At 34.6% G+C, this 27,014-nt stretch overlaps 1 protein-coding gene across 4 annotated transcripts in view; it reads right to left on the bottom strand.

Annotated features, from left to right (window-relative positions):
- Window positions 1-26,827, bottom strand: part of LOC117612041 (Inositol 1,4,5,-trisphosphate receptor) — a 29,953-nt gene extending 3,126 nt beyond the window's left edge. The window contains exons 1-39 of one of the 4 annotated variants that reach the window (XM_034340689.2): window positions 26,402-26,827; window positions 21,829-22,014; window positions 15,350-15,420; window positions 15,114-15,226; window positions 14,953-15,039; window positions 13,370-13,864; window positions 13,158-13,296; window positions 12,812-13,023; window positions 12,408-12,734; window positions 12,194-12,340; window positions 11,827-12,128; window positions 11,638-11,752; window positions 11,395-11,570; window positions 11,166-11,321; window positions 10,953-11,103; window positions 10,733-10,880; window positions 9,810-10,149; window positions 9,579-9,744; window positions 9,290-9,509; window positions 8,676-9,214; window positions 8,491-8,606; window positions 8,293-8,428; window positions 7,970-8,227; window positions 6,766-6,843; window positions 5,889-6,009; window positions 5,672-5,814; window positions 5,534-5,569; window positions 4,953-5,140; window positions 4,782-4,893; window positions 3,921-4,028; window positions 2,504-2,621; window positions 2,212-2,444; window positions 1,707-2,141; window positions 1,128-1,637; window positions 922-1,071; window positions 661-853; window positions 471-593; window positions 238-410; window positions 2-166 (exon numbers count right to left, since the gene is read on the bottom strand). In XM_034340689.2, coding sequence (XP_034196580.1) covers window positions 2-166; window positions 238-410; window positions 471-593; window positions 661-853; window positions 922-1,071; window positions 1,128-1,637; window positions 1,707-2,141; window positions 2,212-2,444; window positions 2,504-2,621; window positions 3,921-4,028; window positions 4,782-4,893; window positions 4,953-5,140; window positions 5,534-5,569; window positions 5,672-5,814; window positions 5,889-6,009; window positions 6,766-6,843; window positions 7,970-8,227; window positions 8,293-8,428; window positions 8,491-8,606; window positions 8,676-9,214; window positions 9,290-9,509; window positions 9,579-9,744; window positions 9,810-10,149; window positions 10,733-10,880; window positions 10,953-11,103; window positions 11,166-11,321; window positions 11,395-11,570; window positions 11,638-11,752; window positions 11,827-12,128; window positions 12,194-12,340; window positions 12,408-12,734; window positions 12,812-13,023; window positions 13,158-13,296; window positions 13,370-13,864; window positions 14,953-15,039; window positions 15,114-15,226; window positions 15,350-15,420; window positions 21,829-21,926 — 7,398 coding nt within the window. In that variant the 5' untranslated portion in view covers window positions 21,927-22,014; window positions 26,402-26,827. The remainder of the gene's footprint in view (window position 1; window positions 167-237; window positions 411-470; window positions 594-660; window positions 854-921; window positions 1,072-1,127; window positions 1,638-1,706; window positions 2,142-2,211; window positions 2,445-2,503; window positions 2,622-3,920; window positions 4,029-4,781; window positions 4,894-4,952; window positions 5,141-5,533; window positions 5,570-5,671; window positions 5,815-5,888; window positions 6,010-6,765; window positions 6,844-7,969; window positions 8,228-8,292; window positions 8,429-8,490; window positions 8,607-8,675; window positions 9,215-9,289; window positions 9,510-9,578; window positions 9,745-9,809; window positions 10,150-10,732; window positions 10,881-10,952; window positions 11,104-11,165; window positions 11,322-11,394; window positions 11,571-11,637; window positions 11,753-11,826; window positions 12,129-12,193; window positions 12,341-12,407; window positions 12,735-12,811; window positions 13,024-13,157; window positions 13,297-13,369; window positions 13,865-14,952; window positions 15,040-15,113; window positions 15,227-15,349; window positions 15,421-21,828; window positions 22,015-26,401) is intronic. The other 3 variants (XM_076692389.1, XM_034340694.2, XM_034340696.2) reach the window with 3 other exon arrangements.
- Window positions 26,828-27,014: the final 187 nt, after the last annotated feature.

Below are 27,014 nucleotides of genomic sequence, written 5' to 3'. Positions count from 1 at the left end.
CTAAAACTGAGTAGAAAAATGGATGCATACAAATTCCAAGAACACAAAATATAAGGTACGATATATGATACAGAAGTTCAACGTTCGTCACTATTTGTTCTAAGCTTTTCGTCAATGTGCCTTGATTACCTATAATGCTTATTAGATGTACAACTTTTAATACAACCTAAAACATATATTTATTATACACAAGGATCCTGTGAAAATATATGTTTGATCTATGGGTTGTAAATTTACCGTAACAAAACCGAGCAACCATAACGTTGGTTCCGGTCCTATAGAAAATATTAATCGTAGTATTGTTGAAGCTACCAGAGTTCTTATACCAGATTCCCTTGGTAGCGTAATGACGATAACACCTGATGAAAGCATTACTGTCCAAATGAGAGCGGACAGGTGTGAACTTAATTCTGAAATAACAAAAAAATGCTTATACATTCTTTCTTATTAAATTTCTATAAGGAACTTACTAGGCACAGAATCCACAAATGGGTAAAAAAAAGCTACAATAAGGTTTATGAGTACTGCACAGTTAAATAAAATATTGCTCCATAAAGACATGTAACTACTCATCCAAAATAGTACTGGTTGTCCTGTAAATAAAAAACAATATATTTAGATTGAATAACTTTAAAACTTATAAGCCATAAAATACCATACCCCTAAGTTTCTTCTGCCACTTCATTTCATTGAACATATCCTCTGTTCTTTCAAAGAAATCAGAAACTTTTGATCCCTGATCATCGCGTTCTGTAGTGTGTAATACTTTGATCTTTGTGTCTAGAGTAATAAGTTCACAGATTTCAGGAATTGGGAATACAATCTGTTCCAGTGTTCTATCATTTCTAACAATCTGAAAGGAATTTATGGTTTTATATATACAAAATTATTATTGAATGAATGTAAGTATGAATACTGCACCTCTATCTGAGCTGTATGAGTTGCATAGTATTGCAATGCTTTGTTAACTTTTGGATCTGCATTGCTTAGTTCAGAAGGCTTCAACATCGACGCCAACTCTTTATTGTGTTGTGCTAATTGGTGGCATAAAATGTAGATATTGTGTCCAACCTAAAAGGAATTAATGTTGAGTATCAAGATATTTTGATATATAAAAACTATATTACTTCTTTGGGTGATACTCCTTCTTCACCATCCGTCGAGGAATCATCAATGTCACCATCATCATCTAAGGATTCTTGATGAAATGCTCGACATGCAACATCGACTAATTGCTTTGGATTCATGTTATACATAATCCTCTCTGCGTTCTCACTATCACCTCTGCTCTCCATTATAGCTAGTAATAATTTACTAGCGTTATTCTTCAACTCTAATACTAAATCCATCCTAGTTTTTCCCAAAGGATTGATATCGTTCAAAATTAAGGCAGTTATTATATCTAATCCATTGGATTCGTGAGTTGCGATACAATTCTGATTATCGTGGCATGGCCCTTGACAGTATTCCGTCAATGTCTCCAAAGTCTGATTAATTAACGCAACATTCTGCTCATTTATGTACAATCCTAATAAGCCTAATCCACCAGTAGTTGAACCACAGATGCAGTCCAAGAACATGAGCGTTTCAGATACTAAATTAAAGTTGGTCTTGTTATTTTGATTACGCAGGAAATTCTATAAAATCAATCAGACGTTTTAATATTACCATATCATTGAAAGAAATATAGAACTTGAAGAAATTACCTGTAAATCACGATTGTGGTTTTCACACAATAGTTGCAGAAAACGTAATATCGGTTGCATTACTAAAACTTTTATACTCAACTGCCCCTCGTCCCTTTCTGTCGTTCCACCACGATGCCTCTCCAATTTTTCAGCTATCATATCTTCCAATGCATTTCCAAGGGCTGCATTGTTCGTTGCATCTTCACCGGATGCAAGATTTCGCACATTTGCATATGCTTGAACAGTAGACGATGCTGCTTGATTTAATTCTTCTCTCAATTCATCTGTTATCACAATTCCATTAGGTTTTCCTGAAGTACGTTTCTTTGATATTTTCTCCATTTCCTTGCTCTGCTCCTTGTCTTCATGAGCCTTAGCTGCTATGTCTGAAGTGTTTACCGAAACCGTAGATTTAATTTCCTGCTGTGAATCTTTCATCTTGTCATAAAATACCTATAAATTGCATTGTTTAAATTATTTGCTCGCATAAAATCTGCAATATAATATATAGAGAATGACTTGCTTTGAAAAATGATTGACTCAAATCGCCACCCATCAATTTATTGAACACGCTCTTCTGTATAATAGGATTTCCTCCTTCTAATAGTGCAATACCAAGTTCTATAGCTTCTACGAATATACTTGGAGAGTGTACGCTCTTAATTACTAATTCCACTACTAAATCTGATGCGCCTTCACGGTCAAGATGACTCTGAATTTCATGCAGCGTGCGGCCTGCACGACTTAATAGTTTGGCTGCAAAAGATTATACATTATTATCTTCTATAATTAATTTTTACAAAATTAATTTATACCTCCTGGTCCATGAGTGATTGGAGCTATATGAGAAACTCCAATTTCTATGTTTTCTGGTTTCTGAATAAAAGATTTCCCAAAGTAGCGAGTCAAGAGATTGTGTCTTAATGCATCTCCCTGTGGAAGAAGGAGAAGAAACACAAATTGATAAAATGGCATGCATTTTGATTAACTGAGATGTACCAATACATCGTGCGGAAAAAATTGATAAAAAATTCAATATGTTTGAAAGGGAGTACCAGTGCATCATATGTAATATCAGCCTAATTATTACTTTAATAATAGAAGTAATGAAACTGTGTATTTACATACTTTGTGCACCAAAGTAGTGTGAAAAATTTGTGCAATTTATAATCTGTTGATTAGATTAATTTATACATACATGTGTGAATAAAATAGAAGAGAACACTTAAATTATAAATATTATACTTTGAAAAATGCACAACATTAAAATTCAAAATTTGAGAATAAATGGAAAGAATTAACTAGAAATCACACATATAGTTCATATATTATGTGTTGAAAAATAATTAAATATTTGAGATCAGGAAAGTCAATGACTTTACTAACAGTACACTTGTAGTACCTTTACAACCAATAATATCAATATTAAGAAATTACATAAAGAACCAATATTGAAAATATAATTCTATTACTAAATTCTACATTGCTATCCCTATTACTATTGAAAATGTGTGTTATATACGTAGTAAGAAAGATCTACAGACGTATTGGTACACTCTATCTGGAATAAAAATATATATATATGTACATATTTAAATATTATACTATTTTCTAAACTCTATGCCCATACTGGAATTGTACTTGAAAAAATATTTTACACTAAGTAAAATAATAATTGAAAATTAATCAAAAATTATGATTCACAAAATCATAATTCAGTTGAAATCATTCAACTTATACAAATACTTACTTAAATGTCTAATTATTTATATTGAAGTAAAACAAATAATAATCTTCTATTTAAAAAGACGAGGTCACATACCTATATTATACTTATATTTATAAAGAAGATATATAAGATGGTAGCATAAGGAATGAATTAAAGTGAATATAATAAAATTCATCAAGCACATGCATAGTATACCTACACAACGTACATTATGTATTTTATTTAAGCAAATTTCATGAAATTTATGATATAATCTTGATACTACAAGCAGCTACTAGAGAATGTGTGGTTTGTGTGGTTTGAAAATATTTGATATTTCATAAACGTGTATATAGTTATACAACAATGAAAAATATTTGATATAAGATAATTTATACAAATACATAATAATTAACGATAGAGTGACGGTGAAATAAGTTCTCAGTAATATAAGTAAAATTCATGTTGCCAATTTATATACGTTGTGCCCACAAATTACCGTTCTTATCTACTTTAATTTTTACCCGCTCTTGTTGAGTCATTTGACGAGGTTCAGGCTCATCAACAGAGCCTGTTCCACTTTGTGACTCGTTCTTCTGTTCGGTTTCTTCTTCTTCCGAGACACCTTCGATCTTCGTTTGCAGCATGAAAACATCTTTACCTACATTTCTATTCTACTAAACCTACTCACCCATTGTTATTTTATGTTTTTTTTTTTTTTTTTTTGTAGTATACACTCATAAAGCTTATTATACTTTATCTCGTTTGCATTTAGAGTTCCAAATAAAAAGTCTTTTAACCGCGTACTTGTTAATCTAAAGTGTGCGGATAACATATGGGCATTTAGCTTTTCAACAAACATGTAAAGTACAAATAGATACATGTGGAGACACAAATTTTTATAAATTCAGGTTCAGCTAGAACTTGAAACAGTAATATATATTTAATCAGTTGTACGAGGTGCAGTGCTAATTAATAGTAGCAAATCCTAGTTTAAGAAGAGGCATGCTCTCAAAAGTAGTTCTGAATTTCTCATTATTAAAGCGCTAGTACTATCATGAAACATCATCTTCGTAATGGTACATAAGCACACATTATTGCTGTACTGAAATGCACTTTTATAAGCTTCGGAAAATACGAGAATTATTGCATATTTGTTCGTTATAAAACAGCCATTACCATCGCATTCCAAAATATTCATTATTCAGATATCAAAGCGATTAGTAAATGTTAAGCATGCCTAAAGGATTTGTCACTACTAATTAATATCAGTAACGTTTTGTCGGAAACAACTGAATGCCCTTTTCCACAATGTCGTGAATCTTTTTCATATGATATAAATGATTCTTGTAACTCCATGCAAAGCACGATTCTATAGAACTCACTTTTTCTCCATATTCAGGATCAATAGCCATCATTTCCCTGAGTGTTCTCAACACCTTCACGCATAATTTCTCTTCTTTCTCTTCTAGTAATTTTTCGGTATGCTTGATTAATCTAATGAACAATTGAAAAATTATTATTTAAAATATATTTAATTATAACAATTTATTTACCTTTTTATAAATCCACCATTTTCGCATCTTTTTCTAGCATCACTCGCTGCTGGAAACAGTAATTCTGGTCGGTAGAGTATGTCCACTAATAAGGACAATTCTGATTGAACTAGTGGTTTCAATTGCTCTTCCAATAATGATACTATATCTTGTAAGCCTTCTATGATACTGCGATCCAAACGCATTAGCTAAATAAAAATACATTGTTCAATAATGATCATATACATATAAGTATTTTTCCTATAATGTAAGTTAATTATATAAGCAAATGCTATGAAACATAATGATTGCTAAGAAACTAAAAAGATATTATTTTTAAGCATAAAAAAAATATTTTGATTTTGTTTAATCTTTGCAGTATATTAAGTGTATTAATCTTAATTGTACGGTTGAGTGCAACTTAGGCTCTCCCCTTACATTTACTCTTAATTCTCCTCTCACATTTACTCTTAATTAATTAAGAAATGCCTACGTTGCACTCGACATGTATCTTTGAACATTTACTACACTACTCATTTTCCTACACTATACTACAGCTATAACAAATTAGTTAAGTGCAGAGATTTGTGAATAATTTTTACCTCAGTTTTACTATCTTCCTCACAAATTAAATCACTCTATGTATTCAGAGATTATGTCAGTAATATTCATTATTATAACAGGTTTAATAGAAAAATTGATGAAATCCCAAATAATTTTTAATCAACGTTTATTATTACCTGACTTTGTGTGCGTTCTATTTTTGGTTGTTTTGCAGCCTGAAGCCATTTACTTGTTTGTCTACTAAGCATTGCAGCTTTATTGAACATAGAAGCAACTTGACTTTCCAAGTCTGTTGGTATAGCTATACCTCTGCCTTTGGCTGACAATGAGAAGAAAGTTTATTTTTTATTTATAAAAGGGTACAATTTTAATCTATGAGAAACGTTTACTCACCTACTTCTGACAATGTTCGTATACAATTTTCCACATTGAATCTTTGACCGGCATTTAGCCATGAACATTGTGAAACTTTAAAACCTGCATGAAGCAACTGAACGAAAATCGGCTGCCGTGTCTGTATTAAAAAAATTTAAGCACCATTTAATATTGTTATGAAACTACTAACTCAAGAAGCTAAAATAATCAAGTTAAAAGTATTATTTCCAAAGAAGAATATACTGTAACATCATTATCCTATTTAGTTTAAGTCTTGAGAATTAAGCATCTTTTACTAGATGCATTTATTTATTTATTACTAATTCTGTTACTTTGCATTTCATATAACACACTCATTGCCAAGCAATTCGTATAAGGAAACTTTTCTGTAGATATTAAATCACAGACTCATGCTGCATGAAATAAAAAAAGATAGATATAAAAGGATATCCCAATTATAATTAAATTCCTATGGTTAGTACTTGAGAAAGTTTAAATAGATAGCTTGTTTCATTCATTGAAGACAGTGAGTATGTTAGTATAACTTCCCATAAAGATATAGAATTTTAAAGAAGAATACTGTAAACCAATTTAATATCAATAAAGCACATTTGTGCTTATGTTCCTAATTATTTTTTTGTATATACCTGCGTTATTGAATTACACATAAACACATGTATTTACAATGAAAGTATTTACAATAAAACATTTTAATTTTAAGATATAACATATACCGTATATCTACACCAAATAATATTGTTAGAAACCACTTGTTTTAATTTGAAACTTCAAACCCAAATATTTTCTGATTTTATGTCAGATTTTTTCATATTAGTATTTCAAGTGTTATTTACAAGTGCTCATAATAGACAGAGCATTTTTTTTAAGTACTCACATAGCCAGTAAGATTATTATCAGTATTCCGGTCACTCTCCTTGATGCTCCAATAAAGTCTAGCCTCGTGAAGATGTTTCTATTAGTAAATCAACCCACCACCATATAGACCCAGCACCCAGACCCAGTAAACCAATGTTGATGAGTCAAAGAAGGCCAGGTGTTGCATGCCAAAAACACAGAACATGCCGCTGATGCAATCACCAATTACCAAGCACACATCAAAAAAGATATATTACCACTGTAGTATTAATTGATTATGTACTCTGGCTTATCATGATAAGGCAAATAAATAAATTGAAATAATAAATAATGAACAAAATAAAATATGTTATTTTTTAATCAAATACTAATGATCTCAAACGGTCGTGACATGTACTTGGTTTCTAAATAAATATAAATTAATGAAGTTCATCATGCAAAGCAAGAACCAAGAAATTATCAGATCAAATAAATGATAGAATATTCGGATAGGTTTCTGCGTTAGATTAAGTACATGTTAGTTATGTTACTTATATCTAGCATATGACTGCTTATTTTACTGTACTTGTGATATCTGAAAGTTTGATTATTATTCCTATAAGTACTTTTACAAAAATACTTATAATCTACAAATCGTAATAATTGTAACTAACTTAAAAATCTCATATTCTTTTCTACAAATTACCTCCATTTTGATGTACTTCAGTTAAGTAATGAAACAACGAATATGGAATTTTAAATTGTGTACAAACATCGCAGATTAACTGAATTTTAACATCTTTAAATATAAGAAAAATTATTTTCTTTATTAATTCATTCTATATATTGCACAAAAACTGATGAAACATAATTGATAAAATAAAAGTATAATCTAATGTAAATCAACATAATTAAAAAAAAAAAGCGTTATCAATATAAGTGACATTGCATATAAAAACAATAAATTTGTGCTCTGAAACTACATAAATACACTTAGAAGAAAAAACGTTCTTCCTTTTTGTTAATTAGTTACATCTGTAAATTAGTGTGCTTATATGTCTGAAAAACAAAGGTGCCATATCCACCATATAAATATTGATATTAATTTAAAAAAATTTCTATGACATATTTCTGCAGTGATAGAAATTATAATTACGCCAATTACATCATAAATTTGTTTGAAAAACTATTCATATAAAAATGATGAACTTATTTTGAAATAAGATTTAAGACTAATACAATACCTGCACTGTAGTACTTTGATCTGAGAATGGGCTGCTAAAGAACGTCGTAATGATATTCATTAGACAACCTGTCACATAATTTTCTAGAGCGATATCAGCGTGTTCACGATCGTGGGTAGCTGTTGCTATTATACCCATGTCTACGATAAAAGATTTTTCAAACAAGGACCACATATGATTTGAAGTATAAATTTCTTTCATTTCAACTTCTGTATCAATGTAACAATGATTGAGAAAATTGATATATGCTTCTTTCACCTGCAAGTACATATACATTTAAATAATTAAGTCATTAGGACCGAACTCCTAATCAAGGAACTTACTTCTGGTATACAATCTGGATGTGACACCATAGCAACGATATCATCTAATGGTAAAAGACTATGACACTTGATTTCGGTATTAACATTCTTCCCCATTGTGCAACAAGCTAATAATTTAACCAACTCTACATGGTACCTAAAATGTATATTAAAATAAAATATATGTAATAAGTTAGATTACTAAGATGTAAAACATACTTGAGAGGACTACTTTCGTCCATCCTATGTCTTTCAGATCGCATCATCTCCACAAAGTGATTGAAAGATGATCGATCGTTATAAAATACTAGAACATCTTCACCAGCTTGAACCAACTACAAAAACAATAATATTAATCAAATGCTTTAAACAAATTCATCAATATAAATATAATCCCTACTCACTTCTTGCATAACCATTTCTTGACATTTTCTAATAAATTGATTTTCAGCTTTTACTATAGTTTGAAGGAATTTTAAATATTGCACGTGTTTTCCATGAGTTTCTATGCAATGCACAAAGTGTTGTATCACCTTGGCATTTACTTCATTGCACAGTGTTGAATTGTCTTGGAAAATACTGCACACTGTTTGAGCCTCCCTTATACCGGGATTTAAAAACAAATCCAATTGTTTATGCAACAGAACCTGGTTCTGTTGATTGCCTAAGCAGAAGTTCTGAAGAAAATCGTGTGCTAATCGCATTAACTCGTTCATTCGAACATCTTCTTTAGTGTCAAATGGTACTTGTAATAAATCTAAGACAACAGTATGTACACCGACGTTTCGTAGAAGTCTTTGTTCGTGTTTTCGTGGTTTTATTTGACCACCAATCGTCTGTATGCATAATTTATTCATACGAATTAAAATTTGTTGTATCTTTTTATATTCTTCTGCCTGGTCTGCGTGCAATGGAGGACCAATGTCTAAATCTATTGCAGACCCTATAATCAACAAAGAATAATTTATTTAAAAGAAATAGATTAATTAATATTTTCAATTAAAATCATTATCAGAACCTTTCTTATTAGTTGTGGATAGTTGTGGTGGTGCTTTGCGAGGTGTAGCTCCATCGTCTTCTTCCTCTTTACTTTTCTTCTTTTTACCGCCATGTTCTTCTGTTGCCCTAGATTTGTACACCCAAAGCTCAGATTTTTCAACGGACTGCCGTAACACATCTAAATCTGATTTTATTTGTTTATAAGATTCAACATCACTGTCAGAAACTAACAGTTGTACCTGTTCATAAAAACCTTAATAAATTTTCCTGCCAAAAATTATGGCAATATGAGAAGAAAAAGAACGTACTTGTTTAAAAGCTTGTAAAACCTCTTGTCTTTGACTAAAATGTCTAAAAAGTAGATGCAGTGCTCCAGAGACTAACGGTGGATAATCGTGCATTGCCAAGTGTAATAGAACACGCAAAAATGTTTTACCACCTTGCCCATCCAAATCTAATGCCACGCATTCTTCACTGAATAAAGTGATTTATGAAATATTATTTCAAGGATATAAATAAATGATTATATGATGTATTACCTGCTACCAAATATACCCTCTGCTTGTGTGCCTATTAATTCCAAGTCTATGGTTTTCTGGCCAAGACTTAGATCACCTGAGGCTCTTTCAGTTTCATCAAATTCTTGTTTAAAAATGCTCAATAAACAAGAAATCCTATAGTCTAATCGAACATCGAGTATAAATTGTAAAATTTCAATTATCTTCAGTTTTGTATCCATCACCAAAGGGTATTCTTTCTTCAGGAGCGGCTTTGGTCTTGGTGAAGAATTGCCAGCTAATACTTGTCCAGCTGGTCCCAATGTCAAACTTGTCATCACTGCTCCCATGTCTCCAATACATCTTAATACTCCACCTTCAGCTATTAAAGTTATTACAAACAGTTTTATATAACGTTAAAATGTATCAAACAGTAAAAATTTTTAATGAGTTTGTAGGTAAAAATGAATTTTAAATGAAGGTATAGGAATTAAACATAGTAGGCATACTTTATCTTGTGTATTTACATTTACTAAGATATTTATGTTAAATATAGAAAATATATAGAAATTACAAAGTGTAAGAAGGTGCTATATTAAACCAAGGTGTAACAAAGATTACAAGGCAACATACATATATTATGAAATTAATAAAACCTAATTTTTAATTCATAGTTAATATATTACCTGCTTCCTTAGAATCCACAGAATCAGCTTTAGAAGTTGTTAACATTTATTAATTAATACTTCAACATATACTATACTTAACATGTCTATTTAATTAACTACATACAAATTGTTATTTAGTTAATACGACAACATTAGAGACTGCAATAGAGGGAAGGAAGATACAATGAGACTTCTCTTTTGTGCATACAATTAGAGAATAATAATACTCTACAGGGAATATCGGGAAATGATGTGTTGACTCTATACTGAACGAATATAAATTAAAAATCCACTTACAATCAATTTCACCAGTTGGAATCTTTCCGTCAGCTGAGTCATTTTCTGAAATGCAGTCCAAAATACTGAGCAACGTTTTCGTTAGTCTTAAGAGATCGCTAAAACTGTAGAATCCGAAATAAATTAAATCACGCGCTAATTTCACAACCTGGAAATATGAAAATATTAAATAATTGTATTTTTTTGGTGGAACAAGTATTTTGTACACATTCTTCCTTACTTCAAACGTCAGTTTATTCTGCTCTTGATCCGCAAAAGACCACATTTTTGCCACGACATTGCATAGATAATCTTCTACAAACATAATAGTCGCGCTAAATTTAGCGCGAACACCTTCCTTATTCTGATCTCTCATTCTGTTTGCATCATAACTGAAATCAATGAATACATTGTACCAATATTCTACAAAATATATGGTATTATTTTTACGTACTCATTAATACTCATTTTCGAAGGAATCTCAGACCATAATCGAGCATATTTAACTGGAGTCACTTGTTCTTGTGGGTCTCTGTCAACGTGGAGATGTAACATAAGTCTACAGAATGATGCTCGCAACTCGTATGGCACTGTCTCATCTTCCATACACCTGAATTTTTAATAACAAAATTTCATTGTATATTATGGAAACAGGCATTGATTCTAACATTAATTATACTTACTTCAGTATCAGACCAATATCCAAATGCGGTGATAAATTATTCAATGCTAAATACTGTCTATTTAAACACATATTGCTAAAGAGATTTAACTGATGCCTATAGTAATCCAATATCGCTGCATCTTGAACATTCCCCAGCTTTGCGCCCCTCGATAATTCACTTAAAGACATTGACTTCTAAATAAAAAATCTGTTAGAATAAATTTTAAATGCACATAGAAACTATAGTGATACTGATGCTAACCGTTCCATTATTCCATGTAAGAAAAACTTCAAATTCTTCCATCACAGTAATTCTTGGTTCATCATTTTCTTGCTTCTCGTCTAATTCTTCCACCTCGACCTGAGTTTTAACCATTCTAAAGAAAATGATCATTTATCAATACATATAAATAAAAAGGCACTCTTTTTTAACAGACATATCATTGTTTACCTAGTTTCTAATAGTATATCTTTATTCTTTTCACTCAGTACACTTTTACAAATTAATTCTTGAGTGACTGCGATCGCCTTCTTATTAGAAATACACAAATCTGACAAATAATCCAGAAACCTCGATTCCCAGTTATGCATATTCTTCCTAACAAGACCAACAAAGGTTTCAATTTCCGCTGCCGTTATATGTTTCTCTAACAATTTTCTATTATTGTGCAAAAGTGCGGTGATGGTGTCTTCCGCCAAAATATCGTATCCAATTTGTTTTTGCATGAAAGCAAAGTGTTTCGCTATGTATTCCTGCATCGCAAAGAGAAAATAAATATCGACCTGTCGATAATATTACGTGTAAAAATATACAGTACCTGATTTTTCCGATAATCTTGCTGGGAAAGCCTGAGTATTCGATAGCATAAACGAAACATATATTTATATGGCGCGTGTCTTGGATCATTCAACTCCTCTATTCTAAGAAATGGTCCCTCGCCCTCGGCAGACTCTAAGAACGGAGCCTACAAGAGAGAGATATCTTCAACATATAAAAATTTCAAAATGGAAATATAAATTACTCTACGGTACCTGAAGTATTTTAAATAACTGGCCAAGTATGTACTGTTCTCGCAATAATTTCTGTCGGTCCCTCACGGCGTTTGCGACAACTAAATCTAAAGCTTCAGATTTGTTCTGTTCATTTTCTAAACCAGCTATGAAGTACACTATATCCTGCAGTAGACTCATCACAGCTCGCCTCTCGTTATGCGAAATTGTACCCTTTTCTAATTTACTACTTATGGAGGCTAACACCTTGCAGGCATCATTCGCAAAATCCAAATCCCTTACTTCTACCGGAGATACGGATCTCAGAGCAAACGCTTCTTTATCTTCTTTGTTGATAGCACAGCCCACCTTTTAACACGATTATAATTTAAATTATATAATTGGAAGAGACTCAGGGTCTGTACATGATGGTTATTGAAAACTACCTTTGACATAACTGGCTTCTCATCATCTTTATCAATCGGTACACTCGTCGAATGGACCCAAGTATTTGTACATATATGGTGTAATCTAACAAAAGACGACTGTGGTACCAAACTGTCCCCTCTCGTTAACGTAGTTGGGTCCAATTCGAATAAAGAACTAATTTCATTGCTATGAGGTACTGATACTAGTCTGTACACTGGTCCTGGTGGATCTATAAGATACAATAGCAATGTATTATAAATATGATGAAGATTCATGAAACGATCACAAGTGTTAGGTAAAGAGGTACACGATCCCCAAGGAAGCAGGTTGATGCTACTCCACACACGTATATATCTATCTTACCACGCTTGCCTATTGTGGTCTCACGTGGTTCGTCGGTGTCAATTTCAGCAGCCAAATATTGCCCTGTGGCTAGATGCTTGAATCTAAACAGAGAGTTCCAGTGGCCAGCTCCTCCTCTGCATGGATCATGCTGGACAACCTGGAAAAAGAAAGAAAGTTAATAATAAATAATTTTCAAAGGATGAACGCTGATTTATGTACAATCTTCTTACTTCAACCTCCCATAAAGCTTTACTACTGGTAGCAGCAGTGGCACTAGTTCTCCCAGTGGTCCTTAAAAACACATGCTGTTTTTTCTTGTACTCGTCCATTGTTAGAAACTTTTCTTGCTCTGCATGGAATAATCTAACAACATCTCCACCCTTTAAAATCTCCTCCTGATTTTCCCTATGCTCCATAAACAATGTCACCTTCCAAGATGTTGCTGAATTGACCACATTAACTTCTTTGCAACCTGGATTATCACCGAGTTCATAGTTGGCAGCTACATGGAGACCTTGTCTGCCAGCATTAACTGGCTCCAGGATTACTTTGTCACCGACTACCACGCTATCACCGTCGCTACGGAGCTTGTAGAAAGGCATTATGTAGAGCCAGGAACCCTCGTTTCCGTTTGCATCTAAATACACCCTCATTGCGTTCTTCTCGAGGAGAGCTGGTAACCTTTTGTTGACAGTCAGGAATTTGTTGGATTTGAGGTGTAGCAGCTGAAGAAAGGAGCATTAGTTATATTACACTTGCAATAGAATTAAATGTGTAGGAAGGTATATGAATTTGAATTTGCATCAAATTTCAATGAAAATCCCAGAATAATAATCAGTATGAGGGGAAGTCCTAAAATAAGAAGGTACTTTGTAGTACATTAACTTTCACGTCTACCATAATTCCCTGACAAAGTGGGAAGCAATAAAGTAGCTCGATAGCCCGACGGAGACCCCAGACTACGTTATTGCATCAAGTTAAGTAGACGTCTAATGGTGTTCAGAGGCCCTGTGTTCCAAGCAGACGTTCTTTTGCTTCTGTATAACAGGCACACCGAGCGTCCCTTTACAGTGTAACGTTGTTCACCGTGTTGTGGACGATAAAAGCACCACGAATGTGATTAATAATTCGATCATTATACTTAAAACAGCAGGCAATCAGCAAGCATTGTCTGGGATGAAACTGAGTTTATAAGGTGAACCATGGAGTTGGGTTTTAATTCCCTTAGACATTATTTTCTTCAATATAGAATATAGACGAATAAGCCTATCGCTTTGTAATTAAATTTTATAACTTGATTTTATGATTTTACTACAAAGAGGAATGATACGACCAGAGGAAGTAGATTCTGTTAATTAGCAAGCAGTTATCGTTTCCCACTGCTCTCTGATTAATAGCACAAGCATAGTCAAGGAAAATGTAAATGTGAAAGAAAAGATTGAGTTTGAAAGATTGAAGTTTCATTTCACAAATTCAAAATCTTGGAATTTTGAAATCTTAGAATCTTAGAATGGCGAGGGGGCCAGGCTCTTACGTTAAAATACCAGCAAATTATTAAGTATACAAATATTTTTATTGTAAAAGTGAGGAAAAATCGACAGGGTATTACGAACCCTTCAATTGTTACTGCGTTTTTCTATTTTCCCCGTAGCCAGCAAGCTTTATGCATAAAAAAAGGGTATGCGTCCTTGGGTTCTAAAGCTAAGCCTGACCTTTTGAGGCGTGTAGCGCAAGGTAAATTGATTTACTTCGCGTAACGAGGGCAATGTAAAAATATATAAAAATACTCGAGAAAGAAAACAATCCCTCTCACCTGGACGACGTTACCATAGGATACCACGCTTCCAAGCAGTTTCTTATTTTCAGTCTCGTTCTGTTTCTTCTCGATTTCAGCGGCATGCTGAAAATTAACATCAATCCTAGAATTAAAAATAGTCCGACGATGACGATAATTGTTTATCGAAATAAACTCACGTGCAGTCTTTTTAACAGTACAGCATCTGTACCGCCTGCGTTTTGTTTTGCGGCCTTCCAGAATTGCTTCTGAGCGGAATAACGATTCATAGGACATATTTTGAAGAGACAATCTGAAAATTGTATCAAAGACCAACGTTAACGCGTTGTTACAGAAGATCGTAGATCTACGCCCTGTGAAGAGAACTGTTGTCTTTGACAGCGTAGATTTACGATCTTAGACGTACAAATGTTACCTCGGAACTTCTTCGGTGGATTTGATAAATCTCCTGCCTCGGGACATACCACGCACCTGTCGTCCACTAATCTAAAAATCAATTAAAATATTTCAAAGAATCTATATTATTTTAAAATCATTATATATTTAGGAAAACGTTAAATTTTTATATTAGTAAGCTTGTTTTATAAAAAAAAAAAAAAAAAAAAATTTGATACTCCTGGGATTTGAACCGAAGTCATTTCATCTCACTGCAATAAAACTGGTCGTGACGCGACCTTCCAAAATGCAATTAGGAATTGATAATTGACAATGTAAATCCGGAAATAGCGGTTGGATAAGAGTGGTCCAAATGGAAGGAGAGCAAGGTGTAGATCGATATTGGGGCAGGCCAAGACTTGCCCAGGAGCTTTAACCTTTCGGATACGGCGCATACTCGGTGCATAGTGCAACCGGGTGCATCCGATAGTAGCAACGTGACGCCAAAGTACATTATCATTACGCGGGAGTCACATCCTTTAATGTAATGACTAGCACACTAAAAAATTTCATTAGGTATTATTCTTATTTTCAAGTTACAATAGAATCTATGAAAAATCTATTATTTCACGAAATTTCAGAAACAAAAAGTACATCAAAAACACAATGGAAACTCTGAAACGATTCATTTTTCAATTGGAACCCACGTATGAAATGGAGCAGTATTTCAATATTTTCTGCAACACAAAACCTGGATGCCGAACAATAGGTTCGAGGGAACAGAATCGATGGTAAAAAGAGGTTTACAACCCCGATAGAAATGAAGCTACATATTGATCATGGAAATCTTGCCTGAGTGGTAGTCAACGGTAGCAGATTATTTCATAAGATATTCATAAATCAAGATACACGATTTGTTCTAAGGATTGTGAATAATTATTAGAAACGGAAAACTGTTCGAGGACGGTCAATTGCACCTTTTCACTGCCACAAACAATCCATAAGTACCCACCGTCGCTTGTTGTTGGGTCACTAATGGAATACAAAGATCGCTAATGAGATTGTATTTAGGCTTCTCATTCGTAACGCAAACGTAAGCTCCTTTTAACTACCTCGAAGGCTAATACGTACCGCGAAACGTAGTCATACAAGTTACTTGTGCTTCGAGAGAAATAGAAATGTTAAGAAATCAAGGAAATTTCGATGGAAGCAAAAGGATTAAACATTGAACCAAGTTGTAGCTTTAGAAGATAGGGAGAGTTAAAATTTTTTCTATTTTTGGAATTTGAAAATTTTTAATAATTCCCTCTCGTAGCTGGTACTTTTGTTTCGAAACAATCCTTATATGAGCATTGTATATGCGGCTTTAGAAACACAGTTTTCAATGGCACCTCACTTTAGCCATTGTCGCTTGTTTCGCGAGCTGTTAATTAGCGAACGAATGGTTTTCCAGATCATAAATTCGCAAATAGCAGTTCCATCGATTTTTCGCATGACCGAGAACGCAGGAAACGTGCCGCTGACCATTACTCATTGCCGAAAGATATATTTTCTAAGAACGATAGCGAATTGATTAAGAATTTATAAAATTCCATGAGATACCATCTAGGAAAACTACCACCTTTCGCATTAAACTAAAAATCAATATTGGAACTAGGGCGATTTTTTTGACAAATATAATCCCAAAACAAAGAATTTACTTATATAAGATAAAATCAATTGTTACTGATCCTCTCAATCGCTATGCAAACGCACGCCCGTTCAAATACTGCAAGCTTACCGTCAGATATTTTTTTTTATTAAAAAAAGTTCAAATTTTCACCCTATTTTCTGTGAATTTTAATTAAAAATAAAATTAATTGAAATAATAATTCTGTAAAATAAACTAAATTTTCATTTTTTTGCAGCTCAACAAATATTAATATAAACGATAGTGTTTCTTGTTTAGTAATAAATATTGGTTATCGAAGCGAGCCGATATTCGATTTGCGAGACCAGTTTTAATATCCCTCGTATAATGGTTGATCACAACTGCATCGAACCGTAAGAATTGAAGCTGTCGGGTCAGCGGACAAGAGAGATGCACGCGATGCATTTTCGCGAAAGGTACATATGTATAACAGAGAAAGGCACATAAACAGAGAAACGACCATAACGCGATACCCGATATTGTTGCCGGCGACCGCGTCATGTGCACGTATAGTGTAGAATGCAGCCGTGATTGCGTTCAGATCATTTATTGCAGCCGTGATTAATATTAACACCCTTGAGCTGCAACGGTGCACCGATGCATTTGTATGGAAATAAAGAATTAAATAAAGAATTTTAATTCTACTATCTCTCATATTTACGCTACACAAAATTCATCCTAATCAGTCATCCCGTTATCATAAATTCTTCTTTTTTATAAATCATGTAGTTTTCATCTAACAATTTTGATCAGGACAATTTAAAGCAATACCGATGTTGGATAATCGCGTTGATCGTCGATTCTCATCTTCTCAAGCTGTTTTAAGTGTATCACACGATCGCTGCACGTCTGTTTTACGTCAATGCTTAATTAGCGAGATTAGATTGCGTACGATAAGCGAGCATTATAAACCGTGTTTCATTTGCGGATAAGCAAAAAATTTGTATCTTAACCGGGTTTCTTATTTCGTTCCTTCGACGCGCGCGAGTTAACAATTAAACGATCCCCGACAAAGTTATTAATAAAATTATCGAGGGCGTGGAACGTGGTGATTTATTGATCAGCACAGGAAGCGCGCGATGCACAATGCAGCCTAATGCGTATGCATTTCCATATCTTGCTATCTAGGAAACCGATTGTTCTGAGAACAATTACATTTCTCGAGTGTCGAGAAATTAAATTTCATACCCTCGATCAGGTTTTCCTAGGAAAAATAGTGACATCTAGGGTTACCACCCTTCCCCGTGGGCATCCGCGGAGAAAGTGACAATGCAGCGCAAGGGGCCTCATATATATAGGCCTGTAGCGGACCAATTGCGCGCGAAAATTTGAATTAGCAAAGAAGCCAGATTTGATCGCGAGTGAACCGAAAGGGTTAAAAGGGTTATGGAAATTCTCTGGATGAATAAAATAGATAAAAATAATAATAATAAGAAGAATTAATAGAATAGTTTTGATATATTGTAAATTTTCGGCTGATCGATGTTTGAAACGCGATCGTTGGAAACATTAATTACATCCCTCTCAGCCGCAGCATCGAGCTGCTGCATCGAGTGCACTATTATCGAGAATGACAAGTGGCTGTGCAATCGGGATGCTGGCGGAGAACAGGAATTAGTAGGCATACTCCATTCAACGAGCCGGAGATTCAGTTTGACGAGCTGGTACCGGCTGAAATTATATCCTGCCACTATGCGCTGCCAGAATCGCTAACCGCAAGGCTCAATGTGATTCCTTCGTAATTAGCAACGAACTATCCTCGAAAATTTGATTTCTTAAGTTATATTAATTAACCTTTTAATTGGGCACGGCGAGTTGAATTAAAATTGGGCTTCTCTCCATGGTCCGCCATCGGCGGATTAACTCATCATGGAACTTCAAAGACGATCCATGTGAATTTGGGGGTTTTTTTGAAAATTTCTCCCCTAACTTATAATTCGAGTGGAATAGAAGCGGAGTGAAACGCGAACGATACGTTCGAATATACGTGTTCCGCAAGATACGTGACATCGTGAAAATTCGTGCGCGTGCATACGTTTGTCTTCGCTTTATCTGCCACAAATGCAACAAAGAGAGATAATAGCGAGTGTACAAGCAACGCCGAGTGAGATTCGATTGAATCTTATTTGAGATACCGCCACGAGCCGTGGAAAGCCACTAGAGTAGGCGAAGTGTGCCTACCTGACCCATTTTCAAAGTGGTCGAGAACCCTGCCATAATCAATTGCAAACCAAGTCCTCTTCAAGTAAGAACGTGAAAAGAACGAGTCTGTTTGTTAGGAATTAGAACTGTAACGAAAGCTAGAATGTTCTAATACGAGTGGAATTTGAATAATTTGGATAATAAGTGAAAATTTCAAATTATTCTGTTTACCAAATTCCACTTAAAAATACAACACTTCCGTGTTGCAAAAGGATACGCAATTTCTCAAAAGTCTAACTGCAATCTGTTTTTCCTGCTCGAGGATAAATTTCTTTCCTCTCTGATTTTTATTCCACCTTCGATTTCACCGCTTTCTCTCAACAAGGAAAATCATGGATCCCTGAAGATTAATTCAATAATATCTAAAAAAAAGAATTATTGTCCTCATGAAAAGTTACAACCAGCCAGAATCATAGAAAGTACGTTACTTTTTACCGATTGCTCTTTTTTCGCTTGGCGATGCTTTTCCCCGATAATGGCTTCAAAGATACACACATTAACGTCAATAGCAGATACCCTTTGAGCACACGATAGACGAGCTTGATTACAAAGAGGATCGCCTTATTACCTGGCCGTATCGACGTCCTATCTTTGTGTTGGCCGAAGTCAACAGGGCGCGGATAATACAAGCGGGCAAAGAATAGCAAGTGCGACACGTTAGAGCGAAGGGGAGAAAATTTATTCGTCGGAAGCGGCTCACATGGGCAGCTTGGGATTTCCTCCTAAGCCGATTAATACCCCGATGCTTTTCTTCGAGAACCGCAAACACCTTTCGAAACGATACAAACAATCGGATATTGATTCTCTACCAGACAATTCTTAATTGGTTAAAATATTGCCATATTTATGATACAATGAAAATAAATAAGAAAATATTATTTATCGAGTTTAAATTCACGTGGATCGTTCTTTTATTTTATTTTCTTTTCCTCCTTTACCCTTTACATGCGGAATTTTAACAGGTGTTATCGAAAGGGAGTTGGGAAAAATTTGTATAGGGTAGAAGAGGGGAGAAATTTTCAAAAAACCCCCAAAATTCAAGTGGATCGTCTTTGAAATTCCATGATAAGTTAATCCTCCGATGGCGGACCATGAAGAGAGGCCCAATTTTAATTTAACTCGCCGTGCCAAATTAAAAGATTAAAGAAATCGAATAGAAACTAGGAATAATTGTTGAGCTCAAAGGAGAAAAAGGAAAGATCTACCATTTCTCGAGAAGCATATATCGAAGAATCCTGATGTATTCTTTGCATAAACGATTCCAACGGAGCATGAAAATGGCTTTTCCACTTCCGAGGAAATCATTCATAGGTTTGATATAAAATTCAACGTGCCGAAGTACTCGTAGCCAAGAGTACTTGTTGAAGCAGGGACGTATTGAAGAATTCCCAAGGAAACGATATCAATGTTTGATTTGAATATCTAATCGTTTCGAGAGCGATATATAGAGAACGCCGAATATGCTAAGATTATTCTAGCTAGTCCCTTTTTCTGATAAACCTGAATGTTATATGACCCGGGAAATGGATTATCGAGGGTAAAATGGAAAAAGTCCTGACAAATGTTCGAGAGGAGCAGCAAAACGATCCTCGATTCCCTTGAAATTGAATTCTAAAGGAGATAAGGAAAAATGTTATTAAATGATCCGAGATCTCAGGTTCGGTTGAAGACATTTAATCTGCAGATGGTTAGAGATATTCGATTCTTATTGGAAAATATTTGCATCTCTTATTTAAATGACATCTGAATGATTCTGATATTAAAACAAAGATTTTGAATTAAATTATTTTACATTTTTCCTTCTTCCGTAAATCATGAAATAAAAAGGAGAATACGTTTCAATCACACTTCTAAGATTTCCTACCGTATTACCTGGGAGTACAGTTCTTTGGCCTACTTTATTCACAATTCATTCAAACATTATATTTCATGACCTACGGCCTTTCGAGACGCACGGTTCATTCAAAAATACACGAACTGCAGTAAATTGGACCACGTAGTCGCACAGTCTGCTTTGACCTTATTTCGGAGAATTAAGTGCCTTTTAACCCTTTGCTGTCCTCCACAGGTAGACAGGATCCTCTATTTACCCTCAGCTCGACATTTTAATTACCTCGATATTAATCTTCCCATACTATTTTAATGAAGAAAGATTCAGGTTTTGAAACTTCTAAAATGAAGGAATAAATTATTCTTAAAGATGATTATTCTCTACCAACAAAATTATTCATACTTGTTTGTAACATTGTTGTTTAGGATATACATAAATTTATTCTTCGAATGACTCACCGCTGAATATAATGTCAGTCTCGATTCTTCGCGATCACATTTTATTAAATTTCCCGTTTAACGTCCATTAGTTAATTTTAAATTTACAAATAAATGGATAAATATTTTATCGAAAATCAATAAGCGGAGGTAATATATTTAGAATAAAAGTAGTGTGAAGGATCAGGAATAAAGGGGTATATCAACATTATTAATTTTAATTAAATTTCTAAGGTAGTATAATAATTTTCCAGGCGATTTCGAGCGAGTTTCGTCTCAATCGAGTCATCGTGGCGTCAGCTTGAACGCTATGGAATCATGCTAATTAGTCAGAACGATTTAATGAATATTCAACTTACCCGAGGGTGGAAAGAAATCCCGATACGCTTCCTTCGGCGTAGAGGCTGACGATATCACCGAGGTGAAGGAAGCTCGCCGAGCCAAGGATCTCGCCCATCTTGAAGCTGTTGTTTTTCGGCTCTCAGGCAACCTCGAAGTCGGGGAGAATTCAGCCTTTCAACCGAGTGAATTATTCATGGCTACACCTACGGGGCAGAAACGAGATCGTTACTACTGTTCTCGCGAGAACAAATAGGGATTGCTTGATTCCTCTAAAGGGGATGGCTTTCTTTGGAAGAGGACTTCAAAGAAGGATGAATTTGATTTCATTTCATTGTCAATGAAACTGAATTTGTGACTGAACGAAGGATTTAATCAGTTATCTCGCAATTTTCCTCGTGTCGCAGCTAACGCTTTTATTGCTATCAGTGTATGCAAGTGCACAGGAAATTCGCTTACAATGCACTACGAACGTTCGTAGATGCTCGGCTAATCGTATATAGTCGTTTAGAAGTTCGAACGACAAGAATGAACGCAATTTTTTGAACTTTTTCGACATCGGGACAGCTCTGACAAGTCTGCAGAAATAGGAAACTCGACGGGAACCAATTTCCCTCGTATCGTTTTCAGGATAGACACGGCTGGACAGGTAAAAAGATGGCAATTTCCATGGTGAAATTGAGTTTTAGTTGACCCATTTTGCAAGGAACATCGCGACGGTCCATCTCGGAGGAGAGGAAAATCAAAGTTAAAATTGCTCGGTTGTAAGTAATAGCTGTTGCGGTTGTCAGTTATAATTCCAACCTACTCGAGCACGATTAATTTGTTGCATTCGGTTGATTGGGAAACGTGATTAATCGCGCTGAATTTCCCACCGTTTAGCGTTCGTTCTACGGCTGGTTAAATGATCGCCAAACAAGCGCGGTAATTAACGAACCATTAGTCTAATGATTTTCAGAGAAATTCATTTCGACGGTCTAAATACCAAAGCAATAGTTTTTGATAAATCTAATAATTTTCATTATTGTTCTAAGAGAATCAGATTTTTATAAGGAATTTAAAAAATCTTAATTTTGACGATATTAATATTAAAAGTAATTTAAAAATAAAATAATATAATTTTTAATTATAATATATTATAAATTTTACTATATAACTGAGAAATATCAATTCAAATTTTCCCGCGTAAGCGGTTATACGCTAGTGGTGGTCCGCCATTAGCCTATATATACGGGGTCCTCTCCCCTCCATTGCCATTCTCCTCGGGGATGCCCATAGGGAAGGGCGAAAACCAGGGACATTCGATGGTTTTATCTTATTTTCCTTTTTTAATTTTTCATCAGATAGTAAATTTAATTTCTATTATTGAGACGCGTTCAGATTTAATGAAAACGACCATTTAGCGTTTATTGTACCGTACCAGCTTCATCCGGCAAATTGCAGCTGAAGCATCATCGAGTAATTAAATCATTCTCTATCGTAACTAGTTGTTGTACCACTACTCGAAAGTCTTATAAGGAAAACACACGACCTTTGAAACACTGATTTTTCTATATCAGGTGTCTATACATTTTTCAATCGAAAATTAATTCCAGTTTCGTCCGCAAAGTTCCAAGTAAACTACTTTCTCCGTTAAAGTGGCTATATTCAGCTTCCTTGTATGTAGCCAAACGCGCTGCTTCATTCATAACCGCGACATTCTATTTCTGGTATTCATTCACAGAAAAACCCGCGAGAGTAGCAGGGACAAACAGTGAGTCATGAAAATAAACGTGTTTTTAATTTTCATTTCAAACAATCAGCATTACAACACAAATAATTTCATATGTAAATAATTTTAAAAAATGGAAGTATGTACTACTAAATTTTAATTTCACGTTTCAAAGTTTCCTAATGGATAATTTGACATTTATTTTTATATCAAAATAGAAATTACTCAGGGAATGTACTATTAGGAGTGCCTTTTATTTTTATTTTTATTTGAAATTGATATATCAATTTTAATTCTGTACAATAAGGAAAGGAAATACTACTGGGATATAACGCGTAGAGAAGAAAAAAGGGGACGCGCAGATGTTTCTTTTATTCTCCCATCGGATGTCCCAGTCATCGAACAATAAATTGTCAATTGACTAGCAATACGATCTAAATGAAACCGTACCAATGCATCAGCGTACTCCGTTAAAACCTCGAGCTTAGCTACTAGCCATTTATAATCCCGTAATATGTCTTTAGGTACCATCACTTTCCTCCGTGCCTTACCATTAACAATTGCCACATGATATTTACGAATATTTTCTAATATTTTTTACGTAAAGATATAGAAAATAATAATATAATCCTACATTCATATATTTTGGATAACCAATGACGCACCCTATGCGTCTTACAATATTAATGCATTTAACCGGATTCCAAGGTGCATCCTAAACATCTCCACCCTTTTCAACAATCTAGATATGCAAACGAATCGTATGCTTTAATTTACCGGATGCGCAATAACAAAAAGACCGGATCCAATTTCAAGAAACGACCGGCTTAATTTTCATACGTTACGAAATAGCATTGGTTTAACGTTACCTGCTTATTATGTTTCGTTTTTCCAAGGTTTTCCCGTACACAATATCTTTTTTTCCTGGTTAGATCTCAGGTTTCAAGAAGGGTATTCAGTATACTCGAAAAATTAATTCAGAGAACATATACAACACCCTCTATATTGATAGCACAGGAAAAATAAATATTTTCAGTTTTCAAAAAATTGGATATTATGCAAATAAAAGTAGGATACTTAATTTAAAAAAAAAATATCAGGAATTGGAGAGGTGATTCCAAGGACATTCCAAGGTCAACCTGATATTTATCAAGGAAGGATTATATTTTTGGTAGCACGCTCTTTGTAAAGTACAACGACCTGGTATATGTACTAAATCGTACAGGAAATACGTAATAAAATGGTAGCAAAAATAGAACTGTTCAAATAATCGAAATTCGAAATCGTTCGAGTTGGTATTATCGAACTGACAAATATCCGAGTAGCGTTTTAAATCGTTCGATTATTCAAAAATTACTACTCTCGATTTTTTTTTGGAGTAATTAAAGTATCTAAATAAAATTTGAAATTAAAGTATTATAGGAAGTAAGTAGGGTATATTTTCAAGGTACTTTCATGGCCTGCTTATAATCTTCAGTGACCTTGGTTTAAAGGTCATTGGACTTGCCTTAAAAGAGGCTATCACCCTGAAGAGTAAAAAATAGAAAGCTTCATTAAAGCCTGCTAAGGTCCTCGATTTCGTTTTAATGTTTTAAAATTTTTCCATTCATTTATATTATATTTTTTACTTATCTACAATTTTTATTTCACATTCTCGCATTAATTTCCACCGACAGGTGGTTAATCAAATATGTGTCGTCCCGTGTTTCATATGGCGAATTGGAAAGAATAATATGATTCGTCTCGGTTGTCAGGTACCGACGTGAAATTGCATTCATATTATCCAATATCGATATCGGATCAGCGGAATCGAAGTCGAAAAGGAGGAAGCGATTTACCACCCGCGCGATGTCATTAACCTTTGCGGGATTTGTCGGGCGTGCGTCGCTGCACACGATCCATATAACGCGATATGTCCGTTTTGCAACGAAATATAAAACTAATAATAGAAACGGTTCGTACGGACCGCTTGACGTAACAATGCACGCACTTATGCACGCTCCTCTTCCCTAATAATTCACCTGAAATGATATATAAATCGCATATACGTAAAGTCACTGGCCTTACGCACGAAGTTACGTGAGCGTTTTTGCAGTAAACGTCATGCAAATATCGTGCACGTTTCACGTGTGCAATTGTTATCGTCTTTAATTGTGTCAACCGAGCGAAAAACGGTCCGGTAATAGCAGCGATATTCATTGTCGTCTGGAAACGGAAGAAACGAACTTCATTTCACGCGTTCCGGTTTCCACCGTTTGCAATTAGTGCAACGGAAACGCAGCGAACGGAAAGAGAAATAAAACGTGCCGATTGAAATCGGTTAAATGGAATCGTTTATGCGAGCGACCGTTTAAATCTGACGATTCTATTAATCGACCTACTCGCGCGGAATAATAACGCGTTAGCTCTAGAGATTCGAACGTGAAGGAAATTAACTTTGCGATGGCTAACGGCTAACGTCAAACGGATTCGTTAAAAAAGCTCGTGGTAATGCAGTCAGCTGATGCCTAATAAAAGTACGGAAACAGAATTTAGACAGCTGCACGCATTCTTCTAAGATAAAAAGATAAATGTTTCTTTCGTGTTACATTGACAGATCTATTGAAGTAATTGATACGCGTCTCACGCACGATCATCGGAAACCGCGTTTTTACACGATCCCATCGTACAAAAACTAACCTATCAGGATGCAAAGAAACGATCAAATATTTTATATTAAAAATAAGATTTGTATTAAAGACGCAGAAAGTTTAGTAGGATAATAAAAGAGAAATAAAACGATAAATGAGCGAAGGGAAAAATATGAGAAAAGTCGTATGTACTTTGTACCATCGACATTAGTGAAGAAATGAAAAAAAAAAAAAAGAAACGTGTTTACTCACGTCCTCGCCGCCTGTACCGTTCCCCAACACTTCCAGTGCACTTCACGTCGCCGATTGAAATCGTTTCCGAGGCGGTATCGCACCGGTTTAAGAATGCCGGAACACTTGCTCGAAATATTTCAATGCGTTGACGATACTTCTTCTTTGATGCACGAAAAAATACGAAAATGTTGGCGATAGCCTCGTCAGTTGTTCGCGTACATACGTGTCACAGATACCGCGATCTTTTTATACACAGAATTTGAACGCTTACTTGATCGAATCGCGATAAATATTCACGAAGTTGTAATAATATTGAAAACGCGTGACTTGGTATGGTCACGAAGTATCACTAATCGCGCGTATGCATACACGACACTTTGGAACGCGACGCAGGACGACAAACGTCCGTACACCTTGGTGGTTCTGGCACGACTGGAGCACTGGAGTCGCGTTGGTTCGAGACTCGGCGGCAAAAACAATTTACCAACATATCGATCGACTTTCCGACGGTCGGTAAATAACTAGCGCTAGCTATGTTCAGTATTTACCGACTACAAGAAGCTTGATCGATAAGATGATAAATAGTTTTCAATACTTTTTAGTAGGTGGCGCTACCAGTTTAACCCTTTCG

This window comes from Osmia lignaria, chromosome 15 (assembly GCF_051020975.1).
Source record: "Osmia lignaria lignaria isolate PbOS001 chromosome 15, iyOsmLign1, whole genome shotgun sequence".
In the NCBI taxonomy this organism is placed as follows: Eukaryota; Metazoa; Arthropoda; class Insecta; order Hymenoptera; family Megachilidae; genus Osmia; species Osmia lignaria.
Note: the sequence above shows the minus strand (reverse complement) of the source record. Positions and strands in the feature narration are given on the sequence as shown.